General features: G+C 45.7%; 1 protein-coding gene across 1 annotated transcript; it reads right to left on the bottom strand.

Annotated features, from left to right (window-relative positions):
- Positions 1-1,846: 1,846 nt before the first annotated feature.
- Positions 1,847-20,152, bottom strand: LOC120844757 (chorion peroxidase). Its single transcript, XM_040216692.3, has 11 exons — positions 20,001-20,152; positions 16,280-16,435; positions 15,521-15,622; positions 12,974-13,084; positions 12,165-12,300; positions 11,499-11,708; positions 10,794-10,925; positions 9,708-9,932; positions 4,862-5,031; positions 2,941-3,046; positions 1,847-2,089 (listed from the first exon to the last, which is right to left on the bottom strand). Exons 1-11 carry the CDS (start codon positions 20,116-20,118, stop codon positions 2,002-2,004), a joined length of 1,554 nt encoding a protein of 517 aa, XP_040072626.3. The 5' UTR covers positions 20,119-20,152; the 3' UTR covers positions 1,847-2,001.
- Between the last annotated feature and the right edge of the window lie 1,192 nt (positions 20,153-21,344).

Raw genomic sequence — 21,344 nt, 5'->3', positions numbered from 1 at the left:
CGTACGCCGTCATCGACGCCCGCGACGCTCTGCTGTTATTTTCTGTTTCCATATTGTTTTGGGCACAAGTTCGCACCATTAAACGTTTAGTTCCCTCAGTTACCATCGCCTCATCAATTGTCATTCGTGACAATATGCTATTAGTAAAATTCCAATCTCAAAATCCTTCGTCCCAGCCCAAAACTCGTTTCAGGGACTCTGTAAATTGTGAAACGGAGTATAGGTATTTTGTGAGATACAGGCCTACCATCAAAGCCACCAAAAATTATTAATTAACTTTCACGTACCAGTCTGAATTAAATAATGTATAAGCAATTTCGTAAAAACGGCAGTGCACGTAAATCTGCTAAAAAAGTAGGAAAGTAATTGGAGAAACTTATCCTATTACTAGTCGATGTTCCTTTCTCCTAAATAAAATGCTGCACCATGTTTTGACGTTAAGAAACACCGAAATATAGATTAACTCGAACGAGCTGAAGAAAAATTTATGGTCTCTTTCCAGCGTCGTCGGAACTTTTCAGTGTTTGCTGTTTTTCTCGTGTTGAGTGTAAATATATCGTAACGGTACGACATATACACTTGAGTTTATATTATACATGTGGCTTCAATATTGCATAAAAATATGGAGCTTTAGATCAAAATATTCCCAAAGTCATGCATGAAAATTTCGCAAGAAAGAGTCCAGCGGCCAAGGATTAGAAAATTTTGAAAAAATGTTGAGCAATTATTGAGATCAATCTTATTTTATACGAACTTATACATGTATCCGCAGATCATTTACAGAGTTATTCAACCTCTCATTGCTGGAAGCATTCATTAGGAAAAATCCCTAAAACGGCGGTGTGCGCGAACGCGAGCGGTTCCCCCCTCATTGTCTGCAATTTTATGTTTTCGTAAACATTTTTTTCTGTAAAAAGTAATAGTGGATTCGTTTCTACTATACATTACGCAATTACATATAAGACATGAAGGTAAGTGAAATTGTGAAGCAGCCATGCTTTGTTCAATCTAAACTGCTATCACAGGCGTAGACTACAAACCACTTCAGCTTGACACAACCCGCAATTGTTAAAATACGCTCGTTGATGTGTGGGAACTTTTTTCCGAATTTGGAATGTCCACAATAATTTTACTGACAGTCGAATTTTGGCTCAATTCCCAAAGGCACGCCTGAAGAATTTAGAGCCGACGTAAGGGTACGTTTATACTCCAACGTAACGTCAACGGGCGCGACGTAGCTCAGCCCGCACAGATACTGATTGGTCGCAGATATCGAGTTCCTGGTGGCCGGACAATGAAAGGCGCGCGTTCTGCGCTACGTTGCGTTCACTGCGCTCAACGTCGGAGTATAAACAGCTTTTCAGGATAGAGATAGAGAAGTAAGGCAGTTTTGAAGTAAGGAAGTCTATGACGGAAGGCCTCCGAAGGTGTGACTTTTGAGCTCTAATGTTGCCGGAGCGCAATGCGCTCCTGCAGCCTTTACAAACTCCGGATCCTCTGTTTATAGTGGCGTGATTCTACTATTTCTCCAGTGCTGGGCCATACGCAAAGCCATTTGTGCAAAGGTCCGCCTGGAAGCACCACTTTGGGGCGGCAGTTGCAATGAAGGTTTTTCTCAATACTTTGATTTCAGGTTCTAATTAGAAGCATCAATAGAGCGTCATAACATTCCTCTAACCATATGATATTTATTAAATTATTCAGTTTCTGTAAAACAACACAATGAAAGCGCTAATCAGGTTACTTCTTGTCTGTGTGTATTCAAACTACGAGTTTGTAAATTGTCTAAACTACAAACCAAAGTGCAAGCAAGTTGCAAACTACAGCAGTGTAAAAAAGTGGCCAGTGTTCATTTTATTACATGTCGGAGCTGTCACACACATTTTTTCCCACCGCAATACTGACGTTTTCATACCGTACGCAAATAACGGACTGGCGAGGTCTTGTATCTTGAGATTTTTGCTTTCGTCGTCTGCATACAGTCATCAAGAAAACGTCTAGCTATTGCGCCAACATGTTCTCTTGTTTTTCCGAGCGCCAATGCCCGATATTGATGTCTGGTAGACTTGAGCACTTCACCTTCGGATTTCTGGGAGAAATACAAAAAAAAACAGGTGATATTACTTACTTTTCACTCATGCTTCTGAAACCGTAAGCACGATAACAGAAGTAGACAATTCAGGGACGAAATTGTTTCAAGACACATCAATTCCTGCAACTCTGAGTCCAGAATTGCCCTTTAGGCACAATTTATTGACATATCGCTTTAGTCGGGTGCCGTCACCGTGTCCCCTGCACCTAATTATCAATTCTCCGCCAACGAGATTGCGGCACGAGATAATACCGAAGAACGAATTCTGGAGCAATGAGCAAGAACGAACAACCCACGCCTCCTTTTCTTGAGCTGTCGATGAAACTAATCCACCTATCTAGAGACGGGGACTATACTTCGTTTCAGCTTCGGTCCGAGCGCAGCCTATGTTATGAGTCTAAGGGCCAATCAAACAGCCAAAGAGGCACAACGTCATAGCGTTGTGCCTCTTTCGCTGCAGTTGATAGGACTAGCCGGTATTCCCCGTCTCTCTGTGCACTGCTCCTCCGCCGGCTAGTCCTATCAAGCGCAGAGAGCACTCCATGACGCTGCGCTGTTTGCGCTTTTCGATTGGCCCTTCGGCTCATAATATCGGCCGCGCTCGGACATAAGGTGAAACGAAGTATAGCAGCTTCACGCTCCGAGTGCCGCAGAGTCGGCATTTGGGCACGATTTCGTTCGCTCTTTAAATTACCTGAATGATGAAAAGGAACCCAATGATTAGTTTTCACAGTGCATTGAGTTTTCTTGCACGAACCTTCAGTACAACCTGGTCAGCCAAGAACATGGAATGCCGCCGGAGCTCCCTCAAACTCTAGCAATCAGATGCTTTCTATAGGTTTACTCACTGCGGGCCCTCCGGTACGAATGGGTTTCTCTGTACGGCGGTGATGCTCCTGCTGTTTGCGCAGATGATCTTGGCGAACGTCGTATTCCTCAGTGAGTCCAGTTGAGCTGTGTATAATATATTGTCCAAGTTACAACTGCAATCGCTACATCAGTTGTAAGCCTTTGGGTTCTGATATTTTGGAAAGCTCCTCTTTTTTATACTGTACCGACATGAACTCGAAGAATTAATCGTCGGTGCTTTTTTGACCAGTTCAGCCTATGAGATGGCAGAGAATAAGTCTATCATCATGATTTTTCAGAAGGTTACCAAAAGGTACAAACCTTTTGGTCAGTGAAACTGCATTATAATTAAAGCCTGACACCTTTCTCCATTCGGTTGACAAAGCTGATTTAAAGATGAACAATACTGAGGCTTCTAAGCTCATCGCGGTGCAGACACTCAGGTATCTATGACAGTGTTCCTTAAAAGTATTATGCCTTCGCTCCTTGCGGGTGGAACCCTGATGTGTATATACCACATTAAAAAAAAGGCTCTGGGAGGCCCACTGGGATTTCATCAAAGGTCTCAATCTCCCCTTCAGTGTGTTCTAATAGTTTCTATAAGTCCTTCAAAACTTTAATTACTCTTTGTAGGCTTGGTCTCGGCGTTCTTCGAAAAAAGGCATTTTACCGTTCAAGGGTTTTGTCAAAGGTTTATGGGAGAGAGTTAGTTACCCTTCGGTTCAAAAGCTACGTGAATAAAAATAAAATAAACACTAAGGCTACAAGCTCGAGCAAGTAACTTTCACTTGTGATCCGTCTGCACCAGAATTTCTGTGGCCAAGTTGGGATTAAGCGCAAGGAACTTCTGGTCCAAGGCCGCCGCACTGGCCCCCGAGGCGAAATGGCGGCCTACGAATCCCCCATTGCTCGGTTGGAATCCGGCCGAAATTCCTGCGGAAAAAGCGCTGCGTAAACGAGATTTTTGCTCCTCGTATAGACATGTCCAGGCGGTCGAAATGAATTCGCAGTCCTATGCTGAGGAATGCCAGGTGTCCAGACACACACTTTCAAAGCAACGAGGCCGTAGTGGTGGCTTTTCAGCACCGCATTCGGGAGGCCAGTGCGGTACAGAGATTGGCCACGAGCAGTTCGGTTAGTGTTCAGCTAGAACGTGTGTCCTCATTAAGTGCACACGAGTCCCAGACGAACGACGACGAAGCAATATTGTTCAACCTGTTCCCCATACTAGTTTCTGTTAGTTGACGTAAAAGATTCAGAACTACAACGTGGTTTGGTAGTAGTTCTGTTAGGCTGTCTATTGTCTGCGCTGTGTCACTGCGCACGAGGAAACGTCATGCTCAGTGCCCCACTACACTTTATACGCCTCGTCATTCGTCGAGCTCCTTTCGTAGATTGGAGCGTTTGGATCTTCAAGTGCTTTGGGGAAAAGCTGACGTTCCAGGTTTCTCAGAGTGTTGATTTGGAACGCAAAACGCCAACTTTGCCTTTAGCTATAGCAGGGTTGCCTGGCATGAGCCCGCTTACCGAGGTGCACATTAGCAGGTGCGGCAAGGTAAAGATGGAGAAGCAAGCAACGCACCGCAAGAGCGGCAAAGGTGGTCGCAGCAAGAAGAAGGGATGCAAGGGACGTGGCTGGACAACGAAATCGCCGGCATAGCAGCGACAGGAAGCCAGTACACATTACAGAGAGGCCGACCGGCAGTTCAAGCTCCAGTTAGCGAACGATCCCTTCGGTGCGGTTTTTTAACGTGCGCAGCACAGTGTGCTTTCTAACGGACGTGAAAAAATGCATTCTAAATGCAATTCGCTCGGAACGCGTTTGCCAAATTACGAATTGACCGCAAACTTATTCCACGGTTTAAAATCGACGATTCCTGTCTATTTGTTTAACGGCCTGCAGCGTTAAGATTACTATACCTGACGTGAACGATCCTGCCTGGTCCGCATGTTCGAAGTAGAATCGATCACCCCACTTCATCCTTTGGAACAATTTAAGAGTGATGCAGTGCACCGTGGCGCTAGCGATGGTTCCTTCAACGACGTACTCCGAAATGGCTCCAGAATACAAATCAATGTCACTGACGTTTCTGAGGGATGAAAACAAGCAGATTGGTCTTGTTTTAGTTTGAACAAGACCTTTGAAGTCACTCAAATGCGTGCTGCCAACAGTGCCACAGTTTATAGTAAAACTTGCATTACTATACCGTTGAGTCGTTCGCAAACGTTTAAACATAACACTTCATGGTAGGACTTCTTTTATTTGGAGATGTAGAAATGACATGAGTTCCGTAATCAAATTTATGGGAGTAAAGAGAACGGATAGGAAGTATAAAGTTAAAGTAGAGAGATGCAACGGACTGCATTGCTTCTGTCGCGCTTGTTATCGCTGCGTATAGACACAAGCGGGAAGTGTTGCATATACAGTAGATGTCCAAATGTCACTAGATATCACCTTCGCTCGCGTGCACCGTTGCCAGCACATAAACCGAAATGGTGGTTATTAGTCATCGCAGTAATTAATTTAAATAGTAACATACAATAGCACGCACTGGCGAGCATACTCATGTTCATAATAGAATCCTACAAAATAATCACAGCACCAACCTTAGATAACCTAACCCTACTGAAAAAAACCATTTGTCGCCTATATGAAAATAAACGGGTTCATACTGGTAACAGTTTAACCATACCGGTCACCAGTTTGTCAAAGGGGTCGCCCTTGTGGCTCAAAGGGGTCACCCGTATGAGCCATAATGGTCACCTATTTGGACAAACAGGTCACTCCTTTGGCAAACGGGTCGCTCGTCTGGGCAAATGGGTCGCTCGTTTGGGCAAGTGGGTGACTCGTTTGGGCAAAGTTGTCGAACGTTTGCTCAAACCGGTGACCATGTTGCAAACTGCACCGGTTTAATCAAACGGCTCTCCGGAGCCCGTTAGATACTGAACGTACAGATCGGCGGCGTGGGCACGCCTAGCGTTTCAGCCGTGGCAGCCAATGTTTCCGGAAGGCTGGGAGCGCCGGTTCATCGCTTTCAGATCGTCCGCGTAATGCAAGTAATTATATTTATATTTCAATTGCGCTGATGTTCGCTTATACTGCAACTAAAACTAACATCTTTTTTCTTGTTGTTTTACGTAAACGCGCGATGTTGGTAAGCCAATATTTTTGACAGAACTTTAAAACTTTGTCCACCTTTGTTGCCTCAATTTACTTATACAGCTCGAATCTCTCTCGCAGACGACGCGACCGCGTGAAAGAATGTACGTCTAGACTCCGTTTCACTTTAATTCAAGACGCAGCGAAGGTAGCACGCGTACACGCGGCTGCAAGAACATCGAGCATTGCGAGAGCACGCCCGCCGTGGCAGCAGTTAAACTACGAGCTCGCACTGAGTACTTTCTTCGCTCGGGCGCAAGCCGAGCTTCTGGCCGCCCCGCCGCCATTTCCAAGGTGCGAGCGTGCTAAAATGCGCGCGCGCGTGTTTTTTTTTTTTTTCGAGGTTACAAAAACACATCTTTCTGGAATGCCTGGGGAGAGGGAGAGGGGCTGTCGCTGCGGTCCTCGCCCCCTCCCTCCTCTCTTGTCACCCGTCACGTGACCCGCACCCGCGCGCGAGCTACACGCTAATAAGCATCGAGATCCGGAAGGGTGCGCCTAGCAGCCGCTTTTTTCTTTGTCTGCTTGTTGTCAGTTCCAGCTCGAACTTAGCGCGTCCACCTGCTTCGATCTGTCGCCTAACCCTGCGGTCTTATTAGGATGTCTCTCAACAACGTATTGGATGTGCACCAAAGCTATCAGTGTTCGAAAAGTCCTACGTCTACATCGGCAAGAAGCGATTCTTCAAAGAAGTCAGGAATTCTTGCGGTTTGGTTGGGTTCGGCAACTGACACTTGTGCGCCACTTCGTGTTGAAACTTCCAAGAAGCTGTTCCCTCTCATTTGTGTTTGTGTGGTTGTCCTGCTTTGACCGTGTTGACAACTATTACGGATTACATCTTTCAACTCCGCTATTTTTATGGTAAGTGCACTGCAACCTACTTCTTGGCAACGATTGACCGTTCTTCTACTCGTACTCTTCCAGATTATTTATATAATTATGCAGCCACTATTCTCGCGGCAGCCGGGCGAATAATTTCCCGAAAGTCTACCTTCATAGTCTAGAATTACCTCGGTTCTTGTTTGGTTTGCTATCTTCTCAGTTGTATAAAAGCTTAGAGTGCCTCTCACATTTCACAGATCGCTTGCACGTTTGTACTTGTCTACAGAAGACGTAATAAACTTTGAGGAGAATTGAAAACGATCTTTTGTGTCTGCTTTACTGTCCATTTGCAAGCACCCCCTACTGAAAAAAACCATTTGAAATTCAAACGGGTGGCAAACTGGTCGCCCGTTTGAATCAAACTTGTCGATCAGTTTGGATCAAACGTGATTATGGGATACGGGTACCCGTTTGGAAACGGTACCCGTTCGAAACGGTACCCGTTTAATACAGGTGCCCGTTTGATACGGGTGCCGTATGGTACGAGTACCCGTTCGACATGGCACGTGACCACACGTTTGAACGTGCCATCCGAATTGGCAAATTATGCGCTAGCCCTAAATGGGTATCGTCTGGGAGGTTGGTTATCTTAAACATATTTAAGACGTCCTGAAACTCATAAACGTATTTATAACATGGAGAAAACACGTAGAACAAATGCACTCGCGTAGGTGCTTGTAAGTGGACAGGAAAGCCGACACAAAAGATTGTTTTCAATTCTCCTTGAAGTTTATTACCTCTTCTGTAGACAAGTACCAACGTGCAAGCGATCTGTGAACACTATACAGGTAGACTTTCGGGGAAATTATTCTCCTGGCTGCCGCGCGAATAGGCGCTGCATAATTCTTTAGATAATCTAGAAGAATACGCGTAGAAGAACGGTCAATCGTTGCCAACTCGTAGGTTGCAGTGCACTTACCATAACAATAGCGGACTTTAAAGATGTAATCCGTGATATTTGTCGACACGGTCAAAGCAGGACAACCACACAAACACAAACGAGAGGGAACGGCTCCTTGGAAGTTTCAACACGATGCGGCGCACATGCTGTCATTTGCCGAGCCCAACAAAACCGCGAGAATTTGCGACTTCTTTGAAGAATCGCTCGTTGCCGACATACACGTGGGTCTTTTCGAACACTGAAAGCTTTGGTGCACATCCAATACGTTGTCGAGAGACATCCCAATAAGACCGCAGGGTTAGGAGACAGATTGAAGCAGGTAGGACGAGCGAACTTCGAGCAGCAACTGACAACAAGCAGACGAAGAAAAAAGCGGCTGCAAGGCGCGCCCTTCCGGATCTCGATGCTTATCAGCGTGTAGCTCGCGCGCTGCTGTGGGTCACGTGACAGGGGTGACAAGACAGGAGGGAGGGGGCGAGGTCAAGGCGCTGGGACCACCGGGACAGCCCCTCTACCTCTCCCCAGGCATTCCAGGGAGATGCGTTTTTGTAGTCCCAAAGGACAAACGCGCGCGCGCGCGCGCGCGCGCTTGAACTTTGGAAATGGCGGCGGGGCGGCCAGAAGCTCGGCTTGCGCCCGAGCGAAGAAAGTACGCAGCGCAAGCTCGTAGTTTGAGTGCTGCAACGGCGGGCGTGCTCTCGCAATGCTCGATGTTCTTGCAGCCGCGTGTACGCGTGCTACCTTCCCTGCGTCTTGAATTAAAGTGAAACGGAGTCTAGACGTACATTCCTTCACGCGGTCGCGTCTTCTGCGAGAGAGATTCGAGCTGAATAAGTAAATTGAGGCAACAAAGATGGACAAAGTATTAAAGGTCTGTCGAAAATATCGGCTCAACAACGTCGCGCGTTTAAGTAAAACAAAAAAAAAAAGGTGCTATAGTTTTAGTTGCAGTATAATCGAAAATCAGCGCAATTGAAATATAAATATAATTACTTGCATTACGCGGACGATCTGAAATCGATGAACCGGCGCTCCCAGCCTTCCGGAAAACATTGGCTGCCACGGCTGAAACGCTAGGCGTGCCCACGCCGCCGATCTGTACGTTCAATATCAAACGGGCTCCGGAGAGCCGTTTGATTAAACCGGTGCAGTTTGCAACATGGTCGCCGGTTTGAGCAAACGTGCGACAACTTTGCCCAAACGAGTCGCCCATTTGCCCAGACGAGTGACCCGTTTGCCAAATAGGTGACCGTTATGGCTCATACGGGGGACCCCTTTGAGCCATACGGGCGACCCCTTTGACAAACTGGTGACCAGTATGGTTAAACGGTTACCGGTATGGACCCGTTTATTTTCATATGGGCGCCAAATGGTTTTTTTCAGTAGGGAGGCCTACGTGAGCACATTTGTTCTACGTGTTTCCTCCATGTTATAAATAGGTTTATGAGTTTCGGAACGTCTTAAATAAGTTTAAGATAACCAACCTACCAGACGATCCCCGTTTAGGGCTAGCGCATAATTTCCCTATTCGAATGGCACGTTCAAACGTGTGGTCACGTGCAAGGTCGAACGGGCACCTGTATCAAATGGGTACCGTTCCGAGCGGGTACCGTTTCAAACGGCTACCCGTATCCCATAATCACGTTTGATCCAAACGGGTCGACAAGTTTGCACCCGTTTGATTTACCAGTTTGCCACCCGTTTGAATTTCAAATGGTTTTTTTCAGGAGGGAATTCAGCGTTACAAGCCCAGCCTTAGCGGTTCAAACCCGCTCACTGGAAACATTCTTGCAGAAATCCAAGAATATATCTGAAGACATTACTTGTAAAGGCTCTGAAATATTTCCGCCGTCTCCTGGGACATCAGATTCTTCTGGTACAGGTCCTGAAACGTGTTTATCTTGACCCCACCGCAGAACTCAACGTAGTCCGTGTAGCCTCTGACTCCCTGGTCCCGTCCCCGCTGAACGTCGATGGAGAATATGTCAAGGCCGAAATTCATTCCTTGTTTCTTGAAGAAGTACTCGTTCATGTCGGCGCTTCCAAACCTGTGGTGAGTGGCAATGTCAACAATTAAGTCAAATGAATAATCGTGAAGCTGGGGAAAACCCCGTTTTTGTAGTCAAACATAATTAGCAGGTGCCATCACAACAACAAAAAGCAAACAACCAAAAAAGAAAACAAGACTATAATCGCAGTTTATGGGATTACTTTACTAGTGAACTTGAAAATTGACATTCTAAAAGTTCATAATCATCTGCGGGCGTTTCACTAAAGAGTGTACTCGTGTTTGGTTTTTTTCTTAGCAATTAAAGTTTAAATCTTATTTTTGCGTTGTTTACGATCCAGCCTGATAGCAACTGTTAATGTCCTTTAATTACATTGACGGCTCTAGCTTTTGGTTAGCTCACTTGTTAAAGTGGATAAGTCCCGGAATCGATATTCGGGTCAGGCAAATTGTTTCAGCGACCGCTAGTCGCCTAGAGGACGCGAAGGGCGGAACCTCGGGAGAATGTAAGTTTATTCTTGCGTTTCTATGTCTCTTCGTATTTTCGAATTCGTGATTTGTTTGCATTCTTCCGCTATTCGTAGCCCATTCAAGCTTCGTGTTCAGCAGGAAAATAAACGAACAGACTTGCTATGCAGTACAAGCTAATATTTTGGTTCTGTCATGCCGTGAATCGACTACCACTCATAGCACTGTGCACGACCCTTGTTGGGGTTCCCCAGTGCAGGTTTTTCGCGCATAGAAATGCGGAATTGGAAGGATCCTGATCATATGTTGAAAACTATAGGCAAAATGAAGATGAACATTTTTCAACCCTAATCCTTGATACGGCAGGAGTTAGTGAAGACGTCAAAATATATTCGCGAAATAAGCAAATTGTAGGTGTTATTGGGCTACTTGCCTATCGAAGGTAGCCATGGGGGTCAGTAGCATGCCACGCATTATGTCGTCCAAGCCGTTCTGGTACAAGTCAAACGGCCGTAAGTACCAGTCTCTTAGTTGACCGACTTGCTGTTTGTTGTCTGCGCCTACTCTGAAATAATACGTCAAAGCTCAATTCGTATGAAATGCACCATTGGAGGCATTGTAGCGCTTGCTAGAAATAGAAACGGCAACAAAACTGTACTAGGCAGGCCGCAGAAAACTTAAATAGGGAAGAAAAACATTTATATTGTTTTATATTTGCGACTACCCAAGGGCTATATAAAAAAAAAAACAGTTTGAGTTATCTCCACAAGAATGCAATTCATGATCTGTCTTTAATAGCGTTAAACAACGAGATATGCTTTAGTCGCCGTTTGCTGATATCGCAAAATGGTGTGAGCGTCTTTTTGACACTGAGACTTAATGACCTTCTGTAAAAAAAATACAAAAAACGATTGTCGTAAAAACAAAAGGAGCATTAGATAACCGGAGAGGTTTACGACTGTATATATATATTTTTTTAAACTAGCTCGATCGTTTCGGATAATGTTCTAGAAGCAATACACTCGACGAGCTTCACACGTTTCACACAAGTATTAACGAAACCGCAGCAAGCATCAATATTATTAATTTTCCGGGTATATCGTAGTTGAAAGGCTCTGGTATCTCGCCCGGGACCAACCGGAGAAAGTTGCCGCTGACGAGAGAGTGTCCCATCCTGAAGGCCGACGAAGAGAACTCGTCAATCATGGTGGCATCCACGGCGCTGTCGTACGTCGTGAATCCTGACTGCAGCGGCACCAAATCATAGTTTTCGACTGCGTCACGGCCTGCGAACGTTGGCAGCCATTCTCCGTAGACCACTTGTTGAATCTGGGACTCCACGATGCGCCTGTGGCAGAGTACGGTCCGTTGAATGCGTGCCAGCAGGGAAATCTGAGCAGCGCCTTTGACTGTCGACACTAAAAATAGGGACGTGCAGCCTGCCATCTTTCATTTCGAAAACCACGCGCGATTGGGGACACAGCGCACACAATGGTCACTGAGAGTTTAATAAACACAGAAGCGCAGAAACAGGTCTCGATCAGTGTCTGCAAACTGTCTTTTGGATGGTGTATTAGCCATGTGACCGCAGCTTGAAGCTCATCTTTCACCAACGCAACAATCTACCGCTGTAAATCGCAACTCCCCTTGTGCGGCCGTTTGCAATTTTGTTTTCAAATGTCAAACGGATTGTGGGGTGCCATCTGCGTGAGACAACGCCTCTGAGATGAAGATCAAATGCGCGATGGCCTGCGTGTAGCTGTAAAACAGATGTATAGAATGAGCACAAAGTTATTTATCTTACTTTGCAACTTGAAACAACATTTCGTCATTCCATCGTCTGTTTATAGACCGCAACATTTTTGCAATTCGGTTGTGTTGACGCAGGAATAGGGTGTGTATCACAGTGAGTCCTGGAGTAAAGTTAACTCGGCCATCACCTGAAAATAGATGTTAAATAGTGGCAAAATACAACAAGCGCGAGTGTGCGGAGTCAAATTCAGTCACTACATTAAGGGGGACAGAATTGTGCACGTTTATTATAGCGCTTTTTCAAGTTTTTCCGCGCTCAAGTAACACAAATTCACGAAAGACGTATGAAAACCAAAAGTTTCTAAACTGGAGAATAGAAAACGGCAGCGGTCACATTCAATTCAATACATTGGTAATTGTATGCTTGAGTGCTCATACCAAGATTGCCCGCTAGATATAAAAGCAAAAAAAAATGCAATAAAAATTAAAAAAAATGAGGGAGACCGAATTTGCAAAAAACACAATGTTCAATCAGCGAATCGAGATACGTACGCGTTTATTAAGTATAAACCTCCCACGGGGACCCGTGATCCTAATACCAGGCTCTTTAGGTAGTTCGCTCTCGTCAGACGAGCGGACAACGGCAAATTACTACCCCATCCATGCGGTCTCGTTCCTCAACTTATACTCGTAGTAATCAGCTTGACACGTTTCATAAAAAAGCGCAAGTACAACCGACTCGATTGATAGCGTTCCCAATATGTTGCTGCACAAACGCACTTGCTCCGCGAGAAAATGGCTCCCAGAAAGTAACCAATTAAGAAAGAGTTATATTTCGACCGTGGTAATAATGCGTCTTACCAGATGTGAAGCAAATTTGGTTTTCGCTCGGTACGCTGCACCCGTCTCCCTCGGGTTTTGAACTCGGCTGTAGAAGTTCTTCTCCATTCTTTATACGGGAGCGTAAAAGCCCTAAATAAAACGCGAGCGAAAAAAAAAAAAACTCATTGAACGATTGCAAAATGAGACAAGTCAAGGTGACTCAATCGCGTGATATTATACTTATTTTTGCTTTACATACAACCGTCACCCACACTACGATAGAGGCAATGGGGCAGCGCTGTGCAACGGCGCGGCCCTCGTCGCCTTTGTTCCTTTGGTTTTCCCGGCTAAATGAGTCACTCGCAGTAAATGACCGATGACAGAGCGCTATTTTTTATGCCCGTGATTGGTTTGGAACGAGCGCCGTAACGATGCAGTGTTGCTGCTTCTCTAATTGCTCCATCGTCGGCAGCCGTCGTCGGACTGAAAACGGTTTTGAGCCTCTATTCACAAAGGTAGAAGCATTAATAGCGTCGCCGTGTCTTGGATGACACCGAAAACTAAATCCCGTTTAACAGATTTCACAAAATCTATTGTCAGAATATGCATGAATTGAAATAGAGATCATTAATTGGTTATTGATCATTATTTCTTAATAATTATAAGTGATAATTAATCATTATAATAAATAAAACGTTTTCCTCTTTCATGTTCGTTACGATGTTAACTCCAGCAGATATACCTGGTTGGCGTCTCCATGCGGAGCGCATGTTTGACTGCTTCTTTTACGGTGGTCGTGATGACGTCAGAACAAAGTCGAGCTCTCGCTGGCTCTGATTGAATGATAGTGGGTACACCTCGCAACAGCTTGCTTTCAGGTCTACTCACTGTCCTTCTATCAGGGCCAATCAGAGCTCCGCGTCTTTCTGACGTCACCAACACCCCGCCAAAGAAGCTAACGAACTAGCGCTCTGCGTAGATCTTTCCGAAATTCGTTTTCTGCGCGCTGCCATTTTGTTTGCTGGTCTGTGGAACACCTTCTGAGCATGCGCTGTTGCTTTGTTGTGCAGTACATTGGACTCTGCGCATGCGTCCACGGCTCAGTGACTCAGCCGTTTTCGCCCGGGTGATAAGCGCCGGAAAAGTCCATCAATTAAATATCAGCTCATCGCTGGAACATGATTGATGTGTTCGTTGGTTTGCAATCAATGTACCCAAACCTTCATTTTGGTCCCATTTTCCCGCGTACAGACCAATTCCACCCTCTCACGTCACGCAATTATTGTGGCGCTGCTTTTGGCACTGCGCAGAGAAAAAAAACATAAGTATATATTAAGGTTTTCTTTTGAGCGCATTTTGTGTGCTGCGTCGCCCAGGCACCCAGGTAGATCTCATAGCTGCGATCATCTTTCAGGCGATGCGAACTGTCTTTAGAAGGTTGATTGCTAATATTATAAATACAAAACAGAATGCGATCAATTGAATTTCACCGTGTTCTGACTCGGAGAGATATTGTGCAAAGTTAAGCGAACTGCTTAATTTATAAAATAATATAGACGCCTTTTTTTAGTCAAGTTTGATTTTATAATTTATCATCAACATGCGGATTTAGGGTCTGACGTGATTCCAAATTTTTCGGATGCAGTTGTGATATGGATACAAAGTATACGGATATGAACGGGACGCGGATGCAATGGAGAGTTTGAGGGAACCGTTTTTGCACATCCGAGACAGTACGACGGGCCCACGAACTGCGCATCTGCTACCGGATAAGACCCACGCATGCCCAGTCTCAACCGGGGGGCTCATCATACGTATCTGATGTGCAAAGAGGGTTCCCTAAAACTCTTCAATACTTAAAGAGAATTGCGGGGATGCGGTTAGGGTGCATGATTCAAAGGCCGCAGATGCGGATCAAATGCGGATGGTCAAACTGTTTTCGGTGCTAGGCTCTACTAGAGACCGCCTTGCGGAGGCTGCTCCTTTCGATTGTATCTAAAAATTATCGCTCGTTGTCATCTTTATAGATCAAGATACAGTTTGCCAGGCCTTAGAAACGACATTTCGTGTTTCGTGTATATAAACATGGCTGTGGGGCAGTCAACACTACTTCATTACTGGCGTTATGAGTGCTCCGTGGTCTGTGCATTTTTGATATCTGTGTACGTTCACGAGGTAAGTGCCGAGTACATGTATCCATGGGTGCATTGAGACCAACGTAAAATTAACGTTCATGATTTGTTTTTTCATATACTGCCCTATTGTTTTTAGAAAGGCGATAGAAACGTTGCTTGAAAGTTAATTGTTTTTTTCTATACAATTTCTAAACAATCTTTATACATCATGCTGTGTAGAGAATCTACAGAAAAAAAGACCAAAAGTTATAGACAGTCGATACACTTTATTTCGAATACTTATAACGTCAAAACGATATTTTAGATACACATTTTGTTAGAAATAGGATACCTAGTCTTCCAAGGAACTTCATTTGGGGCGAATCTGATTTCCGTGCACGTGTAATGCCCACACCAGGTACCGTGGGCTTGTCTGTAAACCGCGTGTTAGTGAATTTGGAATTTAACGTACCATGTCGAAAGGTGCGAAGGGTATCCGTCTCCGTCTTTCTAACGCCGTAAACCTGCGATGCGTCCAGGTATGACGTCTTGTCGTTTACTTGCACCCTGTAACCTAGAAGTAAAGTGGACTATGGTTACTGGTGCGGAGCAGAACGTCCCACAAGTTTGCTCCACAACTCTGCTATGCATAGTCGTCATCTTGAACAGATACGCGCTGCCACGGGGATAGTTTATTTATACCATTCGTTTCTTTCTTCTTAACTTTGCCATCTTGTTCCCACGCGTGCAACACGAGGTTAACGTCGACCAGCGTCGCACAGCTTCGTTCCCGCACAGACCTACGATGGCTTGACTCTGTGCCCTTTGGAAATAAATAGTCACTGATATCCTCAGAAGAGATTACGGCATTAGTAAATAAAAACGCGGAAGAATGAATCAAAAAGCCATAAGCGAGAATGTATTATCCAACCTTTCTTGAGCTGTGACTAGCTGTATCATTCGAAAACCACGTTTTTCTTGACTGATGACGTGCGCTGAAGGAGATCGTGCAACGTTAACCAAAGCCAACCTTGATTTGAACTTGAGATAACTTGACAGCGAAGGTAAAAAGAAAGCGCGGACGCTCGCTAGTGTTTCGTTGAGGTTAAATAAGAAACTCCTTATGGGGGTTCTCTCGGTGATTCAGAGCAAGGGTCGTTGTCTTTTTTGTCTGCCGACATATACACATAGACAGGAGGTTCGCCTATCGTATGTTCCCTTTTAATCTCACCGAGTTTGCACAGGAAGCATGGTGTCGCCCGCAAGAGGGGCATACAGGTCCTGTTTTTGTCTCCATAGAAAGGGTCGTCGGCCTCAACGTCCATAGGGAGGCACTCAGGAAACGTTCGCTGCGGAGAGTTGCAGCAGCTTACTGCGGCATTCGGTCCTGCGAAAGATGACAAGGCTTGCATCGGTAGAGCGAACTAGCGATTTTTCACCATTGCTCGACACTTGGCTGGTTCACAGAATGGCGTCTGACTGCGACCGTGTGCTCTGTGCAGCCCTGTGCTTCATAGTGACATCTTACGACGAGAACACGCCATCGAGTTATTATAATATACGCTAGAGGTTCAAGTGGCACTAGTGTGCTGACGCAAATTGAAGCAGACAGCAACCAGTCGAAAATTGACTTCCGGTAATGCATTTCTATGGAAAAAAGTGGGCGCATTTTCTCCCTGCGCTCGATCACAAGAGCAAATAGCCCGAATAATTCGTACGTACTGAGTAGCTTGGAACATTTCTCAGTCAGGCCGACGAGATAATTGGTCAGTTACGGCGTTTTTCTTTCAAATTAGTCGGATTAAAAACGGTGCTAAAACGGCTATGTACGTGTATTTATGTGCACTATCAGACACTGTTATACTTCGTTTCAGCTTCGGTCCAGACGAAGCCGATGCTACAAGCGCGAGCATGTGGCCCAGAACAGTGCTTGCACTGCACGAGCGCGCGTGCTTGGCAGGGATTCTGAAAGCCCGGAGCTCACGCTTGTAGCTTTGGCTGCGTTTGAACCGAAGCTGAAACGAAGACGTCGGCGCTTTTCAGCATAAGGGATATACGTGCCAGACGAACGAAGAACATCTGGAAATAAAGGGAGATGGACGGCAAGAACTACGAAGTTACACTGGATCAGTAACTACCCGTGCATGTACGATCAAAATAAATTGAAGGTCACGTAATATATTCCGATTTTAAATAAGCAAGTACCGCTTTATTCTTTCTGCTCTGTGCGAAGATGTTTGTTCGTACGTTCAAGATATCACCCGCACGCTCGAAATCTTTGAGAACAACTGCCCGATAAAAGCTGCCCGGCAGAGAAAACAATACCAAGAGACACCTTTCATACCCCACTTACTTTATTACCTACGTTTTGAATGTTCTTATCCGCTCATGCACGACGGGGTCATTTTCATATAGTGACAGGACTGGCATTATCAATATATATAAGCGTCACCGGAATGCTGGCGAGCGTTGAACACACTCCAGATTGCTTTTGATTGTAATTTTGCTTTGAATCGTCGCTTGTTGTTACACACCTGCTGCGGAACACACGTTTGGGACTGAAATGTAGCGAAGTTAAACATCGCTCACTGATGAAGAAAAATGCGTTAACTAAAGCAATTACACTTTCACAATGCTAATTAAGACACATAATATTCGATACGACCGAAATAACCGAAGTGTTCCGTGTTATTTTTCGGCGAAGGGACAAAATGCACGCGCGTTTTCCCATAGGAATGCACAGGAGCACCGCAAAAGTAGACAGGTTGCTGTCTGCTTCAATTTGCGTCACGGAAGTCGCATAGAGCGTAGCGCCAGTCGAACCTCTAGCGTACATTATATGGAACTCTATGGAACTCGCACCGGCACGCTGGCGCCATCTGTGAGGTGTCATATTAACTATTAACTAGACTGAAGGTTGTTCTATTATTTTCCAGATGAAATGTACGTATACAACCTAGAAAAAATGCTCGTTTATAACATTGTCAAAAATGTTAATGCTCATAATAAAAGACATTATTAGCGAAAGAAATAGGAGATATACTAAATTGCAAATGTTCTATGGCTACTTGATAGATGGCGCGAGTGTGTTCTATCCTTTCAAGAAATCACAAGACTACACAACAAACCCGGGTGCAAAAGACCGCAAGTGTGTGAACCGGATTTTGAGCTTCTGATTGTACACACCCGCGGCTGAAACCTGAAGGAATGTGCTAATTCGAGTTAGAGCCGCATGTGCTCGTATCATAATATAAACAAACAAAAAAGTCATTGATGGTGTACTGAAATTACGGAGGCTTGATATTGAACAACGAAAGACTGGTCATAAAAATTTTCGCCTATTAAGGACTGGTTAAGTCCTCGGCATGTCATGAAAAAATAGCGCAATTGAAGTGTCACACATATTAGCTCTCCTTCTCCTGTCATCGCACGTCTTGTGAAGAAATCCCAGGGTAAATGTAACCATGTGCCAATTAACTCAAATTTCGCGGTGAAAAGATAACGGTTATTTGTATTGTTCGCCATCCGGTTCCTTCTTTCTAAACTAAAAGCAAAGTTATCAACGTAAAAATATTACAAAGCTAATGAAAATTTTTTTTCAATTCGTTCGTGGGAAACATTCATGGCACGTTTAAAAATATAGAAGTGAACATGATTGAAATAAAGAACCTATTGTGTTTAAGAAAATATGCGTAGTATATTGGATATTTACCAATTGGCCGTATCCTTAACCACACGACTCTAAGTGGGTATTTTCTTCAAAGTCTAATGACTCACTAAATGCCTCGTCTCGCCTATAAAAGAATTGTATGACATGAAGACGTCTTACTCCGAGAGAAGATTGAACCCCATAGCAACAGCGTACTTTCAGTTAGGACCGTAATCAAGAAGACAACAGCTACCAGGAGGTTTATTTCAAGTTGCCCTCGTTATCTCCTTACAGCGCGGGATCTGTTCCGCAGTTGAGTAAATACCTATCGAAACAGAATGCATCTTCAATCCGTTTCATTTTAAGTCCAACCGGCACTACGATCTAATGTGGCCAAGCAAACAGCACCAAAAGTGTGTCGCCTTGGCGCTCGTCATCTTCTTTGTGTGCTTGTTATCGTCGACTAAACCCAATCACGCATACCGAATGACCGATGACTCAGCGCTTCCGTGCGTGGTCCGCTGCTAGCGAACTCAGCGAAAAATCAAGGGCAGCTTGATGTTTCGCTGCTGAATTTGCTCTGTGAGATTGTACCGCAGGCTGTAGTTAGACTTAAAATGAGGCGAAGTATATGGGAAGCTCAGTCGGATGTCCGGTTCAGTTCTACAGTCAGAGACGGCGGGAGTAGAAAAAAAAGACTAATCGGAGAATAAAAATTCCGAGGACACCTAAGCACTCATGAGCTGTGAAAGCATGAATGTCGTTCTTTTGCTCCCTTAGTCCGTCTGTGGCATACTGGAGTGGACTGCCACGTTTCGCTACTGTCGAGGTAGTGGCCTACGGCCGAGCGCGCGCTCTCGGGAAGTGGCCGCGCCACGCTGAGCTCGGCTGCGCAGCCTCTCCGGAGTTTGTCCGCACGGGCTCTCCTTCCAGGCGCTCCCTCTTGCCGGCGGCCGGGCCGCTGCGTGCGCTGCGCCGCCATAGAGAGGGCTTCTCTGGTGGCGTTCCTTGGAACTACGCCGTGTGAGAGCCAATGGGAGCCTCGTTCCTGGAAACTATGACGCGCGCCAACCAATGGGAGCGTCTCCATCAGATTTCTTCTACAGAAGGCAGGCTTCGGTTGGGACAGGGGAAAGTGCCGTTTGGTGCGGCTTCAAAAGCTGATGATGTCGGTTCGCTCCATGGGCGAGTCAATGCTTTCTATTTAAAACAGACATTTCGTTGGTGTGTCGTCCTTTGCTTACCTGCAGTCTCGGGGTTGTGCTATGTCTAATATAACGCTCCTTGCAAGATTATAATTTACCCAGATTCGGCTGCCACGGCTTCCCGATGTCGTTGACGGCTGTAGGTGTTCCGGACCGCAGTATCTGGCTGACGTCGTGGGTGATGAACTGTCCGAAGAGGACTCCCAGCTGGGTCATCTTCGGGCTGGAGGCTTCTAGTGGCGGATGCACCGTGTAGGACACCACTCGTGGCGGCGGCAGGGGCCCTCCGTCGCTCGCCACTCTTGGTTCACCCACCACTGTGCAAGGGCGTCGGCGTGTGCGCGCAGGAAATTCCATTACAGTCGTCAAACGATGCACCATCTCTCTGACGGCACGACACAAAGGTGGCGCTGCTTTCGGCACTGCACGTGAGCAGATGCCTTCTCTCACGCGAATCTACTTTTTAAGCACGCGCAGTGCCCGCACCTGGCGACGCGAGCTTGTCAGGAAACAACGTGTACAGTTACCGACAGCTTAAGAGACGTAGGGTCCGGTGATTGGCAGAACCCCGAACGCTCATTGCGTTCAGTCTTCTGGCCCCGTGATTGGTTCTTCGGTGTTAATGCTGCAATCTCATTGGTCCCGGAGCAATAACAAGAAGCTTGGTACTCGCCACGCCCAGCGTTTCTTGAACTCTCAGTGACCATATTCTGGAGCGCGTTTCCGACTGGTGTGTGTAGCGTTCTATCCCTCCTATGCATCCAAAGTGGTCCCAAAGTGGCAACGAATGACGCTACAGAAAACGGAGTGTCCTGGTTTCGAATGTCGCGATTCTCGTGGTTGGTCGTAGGAATGCTGGCGAAAAGCACGAGCGAACACGAGTGTCGCTCTAGCCGCAGCGTTACAACTTTTGGTTGCAGAAGCTTCCGTGAATGGTCACACTGGAGAGCGACCCGCAGCAGAACAGGCGTCTGCTGCATCCAGCACTGCTGTTTGCAACCGCCAGGATCGCGACCGCCGACAGCATGAGGCTTCTATTACGTCATCAGGCAGAAATCCAGGGAGCACGGTTTTTCCCGCTATAAACACGCTAGTCGCAGACGCGTTCCAATACCATAACCATACTAGGCTCATCGCTCTACTATCCTCCGACGGCACTACAAACTCTGCCAAAGGCAAACAGCTCTCTGTTTGTCACTGACGGAGCATCTAAAAGGAGTAAATTAACCAAGTCGGAGCTACTTACGCTAAGCAAATAACTAAAGCCTTCCTGAAAGTGTAACATAATAAAAATGCTCGTAAAATTCACCCTTAAAAAAGTAATTCAATTACGCTACCATGCAATGAGGCCTCAGTCAAGGAATGAATCTATTCACCTATTAGGGAAAAAAATGCTATTACATCAAGTTAATTGAAGACGGGTAGACTTAAAAAAAGAATAG

The sequence above is a fragment of the Ixodes scapularis genome, unplaced genomic scaffold (genome assembly GCF_016920785.2).
Source record: "Ixodes scapularis isolate PalLabHiFi unplaced genomic scaffold, ASM1692078v2 PGA_scaffold4__175_contigs__length_147842914, whole genome shotgun sequence".
Taxonomy (NCBI): Eukaryota; Metazoa; Arthropoda; class Arachnida; order Ixodida; family Ixodidae; genus Ixodes; species Ixodes scapularis.
This window is presented reverse-complemented; position numbering and strand designations above follow the sequence as displayed.